Source organism: Podarcis vaucheri (genome assembly GCF_965113315.1).
Source record: "Podarcis vaucheri genome assembly, chromosome: 3".
Lineage (NCBI taxonomy): Eukaryota > Metazoa > Chordata > Lepidosauria > Squamata > Lacertidae > Podarcis > Podarcis vaucheri.
The window spans coordinates 118,022,170-118,036,269 of NC_138761.1; the positions used below are offsets into that span (position 1 = coordinate 118,022,170).

The 14,100-nt window shown below is 45.3% G+C and overlaps 1 protein-coding gene across 2 annotated transcripts in view; it reads left to right on the plus strand.

Moving 5' to 3' along the window:
• Window positions 1-14,100, plus strand: part of LOC309528796 (beta-soluble NSF attachment protein) — a 26,119-nt gene continuing 12,019 nt past the window's right edge. For both annotated transcript variants that reach the window (XM_082216484.1, XM_082216483.1), the window contains exons 1-8: window positions 1-353; window positions 6,566-6,645; window positions 8,340-8,456; window positions 10,331-10,377; window positions 10,510-10,587; window positions 11,314-11,369; window positions 11,762-11,846; window positions 13,794-13,898. In XM_082216484.1, coding sequence (XP_082072610.1) covers window positions 16-353; window positions 6,566-6,645; window positions 8,340-8,456; window positions 10,331-10,377; window positions 10,510-10,587; window positions 11,314-11,369; window positions 11,762-11,846; window positions 13,794-13,898 — 906 coding nt within the window. In that variant the 5' untranslated portion in view covers window positions 1-15. The remainder of the gene's footprint in view (window positions 354-6,565; window positions 6,646-8,339; window positions 8,457-10,330; window positions 10,378-10,509; window positions 10,588-11,313; window positions 11,370-11,761; window positions 11,847-13,793; window positions 13,899-14,100) is intronic.

The window sequence follows — 14,100 nt, forward strand, 5'->3', positions numbered from 1 at the left end:
GCGGGGTTGGACTAGATGACCGCCGGGGATCCCTTCGAACGGCGCGATCCCATCCCGCCGGATCTAGCGAGACCCTGCGCGCGGCCGCGGAGACACAGCCGAGTAGATTCCCAGGCCGGGGGGGGTTTGAAGCAGCCGCCGCAGCCGCAGGAGGCGGAGCTGGATCCGGAGGGGCCTGGTCGCCGGCCGCCCTCCGCCTCCTCCGCCGCCGCCGCCGCGCCACACGCAGAAGGCAAGGGAGCCGCGATGGACGCCGCCACCGCCGGCAGCAAGGAGCGGGAGGCCGCGCATCTCCTGGCCGAGGCCGAGAAGAGGGTGAAGTCCTCGCACTCCTTCCTCAGGGGCCTCTTCGGGTGAGAGCGGGCCAGGGGATCGGGCAGAGGGGATCGCCTCTCGAGGCCTGGGAGGAAGGGATCCTCCCTCGCGGGGACCCACCCGCCGCTCGGTTCTAGGCCCCGCTGGGTGCGGGAGGTGGGTCGATCCGCGCCTGCGGGCGATGGATCTAGAGGATCTGGACAGGATCTAGAGAGCCGAGGGGCAACGGATCTCCCTCCCCTTTGCGACCGTCGAGCAGATCCCGCTTTTCTCCCTCGGATTGCGCGAAGTGGGCAGGGATGGATTTCTGCCATAGCTGTCAACTTTTCCCTTTTCTTGCGAGGAATCCTATTCGGAATAAGGGAATTGCCCTTAAAAAAAGGGAAACGTTGACAGCTATGATTTCTGCCCACCTGCCTGTCTCTACATAGACAGATGAGGAGGAGTAATCATCATCATCATAATAATGAATAATACTTTTTTTGTGGGCATCATCCTGGCACTCCAAAGGCCATGGAATGGCAGGGGCTGTGACATGGCAGTGTCTATAAGGCAAGGACAGATTGCAGAGGAGCATCGCACGCTGAGCTGGGAACAACTCCTGTTTAATTGGACTTAAGGTAGTTTCGGGCTGCCTTAATGACTTAGCAGAGTTGTGGCGGCATCATCGCCCTCCGTGTTTCAGTATGAATCCGCGCATGGGATGATGTCTTCTTCTCAGTTGGCAGGTGTGGGTGCAGTAGGGAGGAAATAAACTGCAAAACCCCACAAAAACCACCCTGGGATCTGCGAGGGAAGGGTGGTATACAAATTTAATGAATCATCATCACCGGCTCAAATGGAATCTTAGCATCGTAGAGTTGGAAGGGACCACAGGGTGTGTCTTTGTGTGTGTGTGTGTGTGATCTAATCTAGTGTTTCCCAACCTTTTTCCGACCGTGGCCCCCTTCTGAGCTTGTTTCCTTCCTGTGCCCCCCCCCATGGGCGTAGCCAAGGGGAGCAGCTGCTCCCCCAATAATTAAAAATCAATACATATTGAAATATACTCCGAGTCGAGTGTGAATTTCATGCTCTTTATTCAGCTCATAGTAGCAATAAATGAAACTTTCCTCAAAACGTCTAGTTATATATACATTATTTACAACATGGGCCCTGCGTGATTGGCTAATTCCAGGCTGCTCCTGTAGGCCAATCAGGTTGCGGATTCACCTCCTCCAGAAGCCTGATTGGCTGCTCCTGCAGGGCCAATAAGGTTGCTGATTCACTTCATCCAGGAGCCTGATTGGCTGCTCCTGCAGGCCAATCAGGTCGCTGATTCATTTCCACCTGGAGCTGGATTGGGTGGCACCTGCGGACCAATCAGACTGCTGCATTCTGGATCCTATTGTTCTAGGATTCAGCTCAGTACGTAACACATATCAATACAAATCTGAGGTTCTGCTCCCCCCTAACCAGATGACCCTGCGTGGATTGCACCCTGTGCATTGCAGAATCAGGCCCAGGTTACCACCGGGCCCAGCTCTGGCAGCAGCAACAAGCATCTCGGGCTCACCCAGCCCTACCCATTGCTACCCGATTAGTGCACTTACCTGGGGGTTCTGAAACAGAGGCCCTACTGGTTAAAACAGGAGCTGATCACCCTCTCCTGCTGGAAATAAACCTGGACTACTCCAAGAAAGGACGCGGATGGCGCTGTGGGTTAAACCACAGAGCCTAGGACTTGCCGATCAGAAGGTCGGCGGTTCGAATCCCCATGACGGGGTGAGCTCCCGTTGCTCGGTCCCTGCTCGTGCCAACCTAGCAGTTTGAAAGCACGTCAAAGTGCAAGTAGATAAATAGGTACCTCTCCGGCGGGAAGGTAAACGGCGTTTCCGTGCGCTGCTCTGGTTCGCCAGAAGCGACTTAGTCATGCTGGCCACATGACCCGGAAGCTGTACGCCGGCTCCCTCGGCCAATAAAGCGAGATGAGCGCCGCAACCCCAGAGTCGGCCACGACTGGACCTAATGGTCAGGGGCTCCTTTACCTTACTCCAAGAAAGTGCACATGGTGAAAAGGAGCACTAGGCCATGGGTAGGCAAACTAAGGCCCGGGGGCCAGATCCGGCCCAATCGCCTTCTCTCTTTTTAAATTTTTTAAAAATTAATCTTATTAAATAATACAAGAATGTCAAAGAAAGACAAATTTCAAACATATGCATATAAACACAATCATTCACACATTGTAGAACAATATTTAGAAAACAAGAAAAAATAGAAAATAGAAAGATACTTTCCGTAAACAACAATCTGTGTTCTTCCTCTGTTTCCACTTTCCTCTGTGGCCCCCCAGCCTAATGGTGTGGGCCCTCCCCATTTACACATTTTTCACCTGTGGCTCCCTTAGAATATCCTGAACCCCCCATTGGGAAACACTGATCTAGTCCAATTGCCTGCAATGCAAGAGTCTGATGTTTGCTACTTCATCTGTTGCTTCTAAGGTTTTTACGAGGGCATAGTTCTGAAAATCATTTAGCTGTTCTGTAACCTCTTCTTCTTACTGGGATATTTGGTGATGCACCTTGTAGCACCTGATTTCTACATTACATCAGGCAAACCTTGAAGAAGTTCTTCTCAGATTATTGGTTAATTAGCAATCATGCATCTGATTACGCTAATCCGTTAATTCAAATGGATATCTCATTTTGTTCTTAAAGAGATTAGATCCTCAGTTTGTGCCAGGTTTGTTAAAGCAACTGGATTTACGAATGCCTGCTCTCTAGGAAAGGAGGTGAATTTGACAGAGAAAATATGTGCTCTGGTCTCGACAAATCAGTTTGGGTCCTTACAGTTGACCTTGAGTTTCTTTCTTTCTTTTTAAACAGCCATGGCTGTTTTTATGTTACATTTTGCTGTTACAAGCATTTATGATGACATTATTTCAAGGGAACACCGTGTTCATAAGACTTCTTGATAGCAGTCCATCATAATAATTCTCTTCCAATATTTCTTCAGCAGATGAGCTGTCAAGTGTAACTGGATTTTTGCCAATAGATAACTACAGAACTGATTTAACTTTTTCCTTTCTGTTTATATTTAGGAAGATAACTGTTTTATTGTCTTTTTTTTAAATAAGAGGTGTAAGAAAGGTAGTTGTAGAAACTCTCCCTTTTATTTCATTTCTGCTTTTAAAAATTCTGCACAGAGTTACAGTATCGGAACATAAGAACATACAAAACTACCTTATAGCAAGGCAGACCAACAGTCTGTATTGTCAGCACTCACACACAGCAGCTCTCTCAAGTTTCAGACTGGGGAATTTTACCAACCCTACATAGAAATATAGGGATGCGGGTGGCGCTGTGGGTTAAACCACAGAGCCTGAGACTTGCTGATCAGAAGGTTGGTGGTTTGAATCCCCGCAACGGGGTGAGCTCCCGTTGCTCGGTCCCTGCTCCTGCCAACCTAGCAGTTCAAAAGCACGTCAAAGTGCAAGTAGATACCATATTTTTCGCCCTATAGGACACACTGGCCCATAGGACACACCTAGATTTGGGGGGGGAATAAAGGGGAAAAATTATCCCCCCCCCCAGGGAAGACCTCCCGCCGGGCACGCAAGGCTTGCGGACATCTGCCCGAAGCACGGGGCGTGCTCCGCAGTGCACCCCATGCTTCGGGCTGCAGGCTGCTGCCCGCAAGCCTTGGGAACCCAGCGGGCACAAGGCTTGGGAGCCCGGCGGACAGCTTCCTGAAGCCTGGAGAGCGAGAGGGGTCGGTGCGCACCGACGCCTCTCGCTTTCCAGGCTTCAGCGAAAGCCTGCATTTGCCCCATAGGACGCACACACATTTCCCCTTCATTTTTGGAGGGGAGAAAGTGCGTCCTGTAGGGCGAAAAATACGGTAAATAGGTACCACTCCGGCGGGAAGGTAAACGGCGTTTCCGTGCGCTGCTCTGATTTGCCAGAAGCGGCTTAGTCATGCTGGCCACATGACCTGGAAGCTGTACGCCGGCTCCCTTGGCCGCTGTGGTTTAACAGCGCCACCCGCATCCCTTCTCCAATATTAATTTGTTCTAGCCATAACTAATGGTTGAATGGACCACAGTTAGTAAATATATTATATTTCTATATTGTCTGGAAGTATCATATCCTTTACATATCCCACAACAGTAACTGAAGAGTCCACTAGTAATTCAAAACCTATTTTTTCCCCTATAAAAATAATTTATTATAGAAAGCCTGATTTATTTAGGGCAAGTCCGGAATGCATGAAGAATATTCAGTCTATTCGAGCTACATCTGCAACATTTATTTTCTACATTTGACTCATCTTATGTAGAGTCCGGTACCATTTAAACAGCCGTTTCTAATAATTTTTTGTGCATACTGTAGGATGCCTTTCCACACCCAAACTCACATTTCTTGTGCCATAACTTGCATAAGGATTTTAGTCACTAATCTGTGTAAGTGCCTCATAATGCCTAGATCAGCTGTGATTTTATATACTTGGCTCAAGATTTTTACAGCTGGCTTGCTAGAAATAATTACCCTGAAATTTGTAGAGTTGCGCAGGGAGCTACGGAGAGTTACTAATGAATAAGTTACTAATTATATGTTGTACGTGAAAGTATTGACATAAGGGAATACAATGACTACCTGTTTCTTCAACAGTTTCCCTATAACTCTTCATTGGTACAATTTTGATATAGTTTTCTAATTGCAGTTAACCCATTACTGCGTATTTCCCAAAATGCTTTCGTCTTCTAGCTCTTTATTATATTGGATTGCTGTGAAAGCTGGCAAACCAGGACTTAATCTACTACTGCAGAAACACCAAATTTTAAACCAGCTACTAAAGCACATGTTTGCTAGAAAATTACCCATGTCCTTACTGTTCCAATGCCATAGGTTGTTGTTTAGTCGTTTAGTCAGGTCTGACTCTTCGTCACCCCATGGACCAGAGCATGCCAGGCACTCCTGTCTTCCACTGCCTCTCACAGTTTGGTCAAACTCATGCTGGTAGCATGAGTTATTTCATTATGTGAAATAATGGTATAATGGAACCATAACTCACCAAAATACATTTTTGGCATTAACTCGTACACACACACACACAGAGAGAGACTGGTATGTCCACAGCAAAAGATACACCGCGAGAGTCAAGGTGGAATAGCAGTTAAAGTGACAGAATAGGCCCTGGGAGACGAGGCTTCAAGGGCTAAATGTGGACAGCTCTCTGTGGTGGCTCAATACAAGGTCAAAGCATCAGTGTCCTTAGAGCAGTGGTTCTCAACCTGTGGGTCTCCAGATGTTGTTGGACTACAACTCCCATCATCCCTGAGCTCTGCCCTTGCTATATACTGACCATATACTGTTTTGAAGTCTGAAGCTCTGGTAGGACTGAGAAGCCTCTTGTTGCCCATGGATGAGGTAGAGCAGCAGTGGAAAGGGACTCTTCCAGGCTGCAGGTAAAGGGACCCCTGACCATTAGGTCCAGTCGTGACCGACTCTGGGGTTGCGGCGCTCATCTCGCTTTATTGGCCGAGGGAGCCGGCGTACAGCTTCTGGGTCATGTGGCCAGCATGACTAAGCCTCTTCTGGCGAACCAGAGCAGCGCACGGAAACACCGCTTACCTTCCCGCTGGAGTGGTACCTATTTATCTACTTGCAATTTGACGTGCTTTCAAACTGCTAGGTTGGCAGGAGCAGGGACTGAGCAATGGGAGCTCACCCCATCGCGGGGATTCAAACTGCCGACCTTCTGATCGGCAAGTCCTAGGCTTTGTGGTTTAACCCACAGCGCCACCCGTGTCCCTAAGCTGCAGGTAGTTCTGGGATAAGTCCTCTGGGGCTGAGAGCTGCCTCCTTTGGGGGAGAGGCTAGAGGTGTACCTGGATTCCAGAGCTATCCTTTGAATGTTTTATTTGGCGGTGGGGTTAATTCATTTGGAGGCTGTTTCCCCAGATGATCCCTGAATCTGGTCTTCCCAATTCTTCATTGAGAGACCCCTCTTCATTGTACCCCTCCTCTGATAGTGGTGTCTGGATCACATTAGTAAAAATGCCCATATCTCTCTGTTGTCTTCAGGCTTTCATTGTGCAAGGTAGAGCATTCATTGTGCAGTCAACTACCAAGGACTCACAGTTGTGTAATGTAAACCATTTATGTCATGGAATCAGGTTGAGACGTCCCTTTCATACCTGGATGTTTCATAGCATTAGAAATATCTGCCTCCTTCCAATTCCTTTTCTCTTTCTGGTTTTTTTTCCCCATAGAGGAAATTCAAAGGTAGAAGAAGCATGTGAAATGTATACCAGAGCTGCAAATATGTTCAAGATAGCCAAAAACTGGAATGGTATGTATGGAAATGTTTTCTTCCTTTGCAGAAGGAGAAGGCCAATGGATAGTTGTAGAGCTCCCATATAACTTTATGATGCCCCATAGATATATGGGGTAATTTATTCCAGCTGTTTGATCAGACTTAACATTCCTTAATTTCACATGCAAGCCCTTACAGTGTATGATGCAGCCATTCCCCTTTGGCTGATAGTCTAAGTCATGGTTTGCTTGCATTGAATTTTTAAAACCACTCATCTCTGTGTATGCTAGATAATGACTCTGCTGTTTGTTGATGATTCATTCCCTTTTCCCAAGACGAAATGGAGGTGATTCAGAAGCCCTTACTTTCCCTTGCTTTCAGTTCAGCCCTTGATTGGTTCAGAACTCATTATTTCTGGATAGCTTAATTTGACAGAAACTTGTGGAGGGATTCGCTGTACACTAGTAAAATTCATTTAAGCTATCAATGTGCCTTGTTTTCCCTTATTGCCTTTTGCATGTCATCTATAAACAGATGCCTTCTCCGCATTGGTCCTCTAGCCGTCATTTTTACCCTAGAGTTGTATACTTAAAATATTGCATAATTTCTAATGTTTCCCTTTCTTCTACACCTTTCTCACGGTCTTTGTGAATGTGTAGTATACAGTGGTGCCTCGCAAGACGAAAATAATTCGTTCCGCGAGTCTTTTCGTCTTGCGATGTTTTTCGTCTTGCGCAGCACGGTCCGTCGCAACTGCGCCTCTTCAAGCGGCTTTAAGAAAAAAGTGCAAGACGTTTTCGTCTTGCGAAGCAAGCCCATAGGGAAATTCGTCTAGCGAAGCAACGCAAAACCGAAAAACCCTTTCGTCTAGCGAGTTTTTCGTCTTGCGAGGCATTCGTCTTGCGGGGCACCACTGTATTTCTACCTGGAACAATTGCATTGCTACATAGGATTTATTTGTGATAATTAAAACTCCTTTAAAAGAATGGCAGGGGTAGGGAACCTGTGGCTCTCTAGATCATGAGTAGGCAAATTAAGGCCCGGGGGCCGGATCCGGCCCAATCGCCTTCGACATCTGGCCTGCGGACGGTCCGGGAATCAGCATGTTTTTACATGAGTGGAATGTGTCCTTTTTAAAAAATGCATTTCTGGGTTATTTGTGGGGCCTGCCTGGTGTTTTTACATGAGTAGAATGTGTGCTTTTATTTAAAATGCATGTCTGGGTTATTTGTGGGGCATAGGAATTTGTTCTTTTTCTTTTCTTTTTTCAAAATATAGTCCGCTCCCCCACAAGGTCTGAGGGACTGTGGACCGGCCCCCTGCTGAAAAAGTGTGGATGTTGTTGGACTGTAAGTCCCATCAGTCCCAGTCAGGAAAGGCCCATGGTCAGGGACGATGGAGCTTTCAGTCCAGCCACATCTGGAGGGCCAGAGGTTTCCCACCCCTGAAGAACATAAGAACATCTTGCGCTTTGTAATTAATTCAGAGACAGATCCAGAACAGAGAAAATTACAACAATCATTGCAAGCTGTCCTTCAGAAACATCTGCACTCTTCCAAGCTAGAGCAAATAATGGGCTATCTTTCAGTGTGAGCCTGAATTCTGTATTTCCAAAGGAAAATATTGTGGGCGGGGGTGTGTGGGAGAGATCATTGTCCTTTTTGTCATTCAAATGGCTTCTTATAACATTGTCTAGAGATCATGTGATTTGGGGACTGTTTCTTTTCCAGCTGCAGGGAATGCATTTTGTCAGGCAGCCAAACTCCACATGCAACTACAGAGTAAACATGATTCAGCAACCTGTTTTGTAGACGCAGGCAACGCTTTCAAAAAGGCAGATCCCCAAGGTAAGATGCATATTGTGCATAGTACAACTGTCTAGGTTGGTATTTACCTATGTTGAACGAGGCATTTAGGTAGGACGATTACATATAAAGCTCTACAGTTTGTAGCTTGGAGATTTTCCTAAGCCAAGGCAGCCAAACGAAACTGTACTCTCCTGAAAATAATATATCATCATGAGCAGTCCTGAAAGGTCCCATGGGAAACTCGGAATAAATGTCGTGTTAGGTCCATTTCACACAATTGTTTTATGTGCGGTGGGGTCAGTAATAATTGTGGGATATGAATGGGTTTGTTGAATGACATATAGCTGACTTTTAAGGATACTGAAAAGTGTGTAAGGCTCCAGTCCTATACATATTTACCTGGGAGTAAGCCCCATTGAACTTAGTGTGGTTTGCTTCTGAGTAGACATGCATAGGGTTTACTGTACGTATATTGTGCTAGGATGCATAATAAAACATTAATCCTTCCAAACTCTTTTCCCCCTTAAAGAATAGTGAAAAAATAATACTCTATCTTGATACCTGTTTCTAAAAAATAAATCTTAATGTTTTCCCCAAACAAAATATGCCTAAACATTTGCTAATCAATGACAGTTTTTTTTCCTGACTGTTCATGCCATTTAAAAGGTTTTACTAACACCCAGGCTATGTGTATTCCAGCTAAGATTATCCATGCTCATGTGGATATTTGCATGCATAGATCCTGACTTATATTAAAGGTCCTATATGTGATGGGAAGAGAATGAATGAGTCTTAGGCTTGTTGCAATAGTACACACGCACACACACGCACACACACACACGTGTGTCATGTATACAAGGGCCTGTATGAATTGACTATGCCTTAATTCAGTTTGAAGACGCAAATATTGCAGCCTACAAATGTTTTATTGTGTTTTTAATATTCTGTTGGGAGCCACCCAGAGTGGCTGGGTAAGCCTGAACAGATGGGTGGGATATAAGTAATAAATTAGTAGTAGTAGTATTACAAATTAGGACTGGGACGGCTGGGAGGACAGCAGTAGATGGCGCCAGAGTCAATTACAGACTGAGCCAACTGCCGAATTTTTCGCTCTATAAGACGCACCAGACCATAAGACGCACCTAGTTTTTGGAGGAGGAAAACAAGAAGAAGAAAATTCCAAATCCCAGAAGCCAGAACAGCAAGAGGGATCGCTATGCAGCGATCCCTCTTGCTATTCTGGCTTCTGGGATAGCTGCGCAGCCTGTGTACTCTCCATAAGACGCACACACATTTCCCGTTACTTTTTAGGAGGGGAAAAGTGTGTCTTATAGAGCGAAAAATACGGTAATTCTAGTTTTGCCCCCTTCCTCCTCCCTGCTGCGTTCTACAAGGGGAAACGTGAGACTAAGAAGGAGAAAAATGACAGCCCATGTTGCTTCATCAACTGGCTATAAGAAGGCAGGCAGATGGGGGCTGACTGAGGGCAAACTGAAATTGGTGGGGCCATTTGCCTGTTTACCATAATGGCACAACCTCCATTGCACATGAGTGCCGGGGCGCATATATTGAACATGTGTCCATGTTCTTTTCATCGGAGGTGGCTGGTGTCTTTGTCAGCCAGTCCCCTCAGTGGAAGTATATGGAGAAGCTCTTGAAGATGGGAGACTTCCAGTAATTATGTCAGAGCACCTGTGCTCAAAAGGGATCTCTGGCAAGGGGCATCAGTATCTTACGCATATGTCTGAGGGTGAATGAGTTGAGTCGCTATTAGAATTTAAGAATGACTGAGGTTCTGAACGCTGAGTCTAATGAGCTGAGCAAGCTAGTTCCTTGTACTTGTGAAATAAACCATGTTTGAATGACTGAGCTGATTTTATTCATTATCTCCCCCTAAAATGCATACGGTACAGAGGCTATCAACTGCTTAAATGCCGCCATCGATATTTACACAGACATGGTAAGAAACCCTAGGTGCTAGGGTTGGGATTCCGGTTCGTGACCGTGCAGTTTGGTGTTAACTCTTTGGTTCAGCTGTCTTTGTGGTCGGCGTTGAAAAGAGAATAATTAGGTCAACTACTTCTCTTCCTAGGGCCGATTTACTATTGCGGCCAAGCATCACATTACCATTGCGGAGATTTATGAGTCTGAGCTCGTGGACATTGAAAAGGTATGCTCATTAAGTTATCTGAGTCCCTTGTGTACATGTCAAGACACTGTCAGAATAGTCTGAAAATATTTAGATTGCAACCCTGTGCATGCTTCCTTGAGCACAGACGTAGCCCAGCAAGCCACACAGAATACTCTTAGCTTACTCAAATGGTGGCAGTGGTAGTGGGAAGTATACAAGAATATATTTTCAGATGAAGAGGAATCCTTTTAGCAATGAATGCTGATGACATTGAAATGAATTGAAGGGGTTCTAGCAACAAGGTAAAATGCAAGAGGGGATTAATAATAGATAAACTAATAGGACATGAATTTGCTGAACCAATTTTTAAAAAGGGATACAAAAATGGGAGACGTGAGGAAGTCAGGAAAATAAGTTAACTAAAGATGAGAAATTAAGAAAGAGGGAAATTTTGTTTTTCTTTTATATGTGTTTTTTCTTTTTCTTTTTTGTGTTTAATGTCTGTATTTTTGTATTTTTGTACTTTGTAATTTTGTATCTTTTTTGCTTTTGTATTTTTCTAAACTTTTCTATTGATAAAACCTAATAAAATATTATATAAAAAAAGAATCCTTTTAGCAAAGGCAATAAAAGTACATTAGAAATACAGCCACTCCACCTATGACACTGGCTGCTTTATTTTCTATCCTTTCCTAGTTTGAAATTTGTTTTTGTTTTCTTCAGTGTTGCATAAGTTATGAAAAGCCACTGTTTTGCTTTCTTTAGGCTATTGCCCATTATGAACAGGCTGCAGATTACTACAAAGGGGAAGAATCCAACAGGCAAGTTTTCATAAAATAGCTACTTAGTGTTCAGTGTATACCGTATTTTTCGCCCTATAGGGCACACCGGCCCATAGGACACACTTATTTTTTTGGGGGGGGGGGAATAAAGGGGAAAAAATTATTCCCCCCCCCAGCCCCAAAGAGCAAAGACCATTGGTCAAGGATGATTGGATTTGTAGTCCAACCGCATCTGGAGGGCCACAGGTTTCCCTTGATAAAGATCTATCATATGATGACCGAATACCAGTGTTCTTCCATCTGTATGCATGGGGTCAAATAATTTCCTAAGGAACTAAAGCTTCTTCATCAGTCGTACAATGCTCCATTTTGCATTTGTTTAGAAATCCTTACTTCTGTGCAATTCAGTTAATTCTACCTCTTGCTTCTAGTTCTGCTAACAAATGTCTGCTGAAGGTGGCTGGGTATGTTGCTCAGTTAGAGCAATATCAGAAGGCAATTGAACTCTTTGAACAGGTAGGTTTGCTGTAGGGATATCGCGGAGTGGGGTCCGGAGGGAGCACACTTCCCCACCTGCAGGCAGCCACAATTTGCCTGCACGCGTGACCTTGGGGTGCAGGGAAACCCCCCCGCCAGACAAGCCACAGCTGTCTGCACATCGTTCCACCTCTGCCTGACCTTCCGCCTCTGCATGACCTTTTGCGATCTCAGCAGTCAGCGGTGTCCTGTCTGTAACCCTTTTCCATGAGACCGTTATCTCCTTTCGTCATACACTGTGCAAGGGGAAAAGGACGCTGTGGAACAGGTGCCAAAATAGCTTTGTACCACCCCACGATCTTGGAACGGAAGATGTCTAAAGGTCACAGCCCAAAGTGTATTTGCCTGGCTTGCATATTTGTCTCAATAAAAGGAGGCTCCACAGGAATGGTGGTAGCTCGCTTCAGCCCACCTGTGTGCAGCTCACATGATGATCAACACCTGTCTTGGGCCTTCACTTCAGTTCGCCACATTCAATGTCACAAAAGGGAGAGAATAAATCATAGGCATACAATCCAAAGAATTGTCCATTTATTCCTGCTCATTTCTTAACCAGTTACTGATCCCCAGGAGGACCTCTCCACTTATTCCATGATTATTAAGCTTACTCAGGAGTTGTCAGAAGCTTTATGAAAGTCTTATGTACAGAATGTCAACTGGATCGCCTCTGTTTATATGCTTATTGGCACTTTCAAAGAAATAGAAAGGGTTAGCGAGGCGGGACTTACTCTTGCTGCTTGGTTCTGCTTCAGCGAGAACGGCTGTTTTACAGGCTTGGGAATTCAGTTTTTAACCAGTTTTCCTGTAATATTGGCCTGTTAAGGCTAATTGGCCTTAAAATGAAACAAAATGTAAGTGTTGATCCTCAAAAACCACATCAAATAACCATCCCACCCACAAAAGAGCGAATTTCAAAAATAAATGACCCAAAGTTGGACCATTAGTGCTGCCCAAATGCCCAGAAGAGTACAAATGTCTTTGTATGGTTCCAGAAGGATGACCAAGTCTGTGCCAGGCCACCTCAGTATTTATGAGTTCCCACGTACTTTCCCCAATGGGATCACTTCCAGGGGCTTTCATAGAATCGTAGAGTTGGAAGGGACCACGAGGATCATCTAGTCCAACCCTGTGCAATTCAGGAATCTTTTGCCCAACGTGGGGCTGAAACCCACAGCCCTGAGATGAAGAGTCTCATGCTCTGCTGACAAGCTCAGGACCCGAACAACACTGTATCATCATTAGTGATGCTATTGTGTTGCACAGTACTGTACTGAGAATACGACTCTTGGCGTATAAAATATAGTTCACTATTTGTGGTAGAGTGAAACGTGTTGTGAAATTGAAATAATATTTTTATTTTTATTATTATTATTAAGGGACGCGGGTGGCGCTGAGGGTTAAACCACAGAGCCTAGGACTTGCCGATCAGAAGGTCGGCGGTTCGAATCCCCGCGACGGGGTGAGCTCCCGTTGCTCGGTCCCTGCTCCTGCCAACCTAGCAGTTTGAAAGCACGTCAAAGTGCAAGTAGATAAATAGGTACCACTCCGGCGGGAAGGTAAACGGCGTTTCCGTGCGCTGCTCTGGTTCGCCAGAAGCGGCTTAGTCATGCTGGCCACATGACCCAGAAGCTGTACGCCGGCTCCCTCGGCCTGTAAAGCGAGATGAGCGCCGCAACCCCAGAGTCGGCCACGACTGGATCTAATGGTCAGGGGTCCCTTTACCTTTACCTATTATTATTATTATTATTATTATTATTATTATTATTATTATTATTATTATTAACAAAGTGAAGTTTGGAGTTCTGGGACAACAAAATACTGGCATTTCAAATACAATGAAAGGGAATCACAAGGGACTGGATGATATAATAGTGTTTTGGGTTTTACTGCTCACAATTGGGCTAAATGTCTGTTTGCTTTCTTTAGGTTGGAACAAGCACTATGGATAATCCATTACTCAAGCACAGTGCAAAAGATTACTTCTTTAAAGCTGCCCTGTGTCACTTTATAGTTGACGAGTTGAATGCTAAGGTTAGTGCAACTCACTAAGTACCATCGTTGTGTAGGCCAAGATGCACCCTCGTTTGTACAAAGAATGTACAGAATCAGTTGACTAACGTTAAACCATCAATACCATCTGCTCATACTGCTGTTCTTTCTGCAATGACAAGTGATCACTGTACAAGCCCTACTTGAATGTCCTTTTCTGTGCTTGCTTATGGTAATGTGAGAC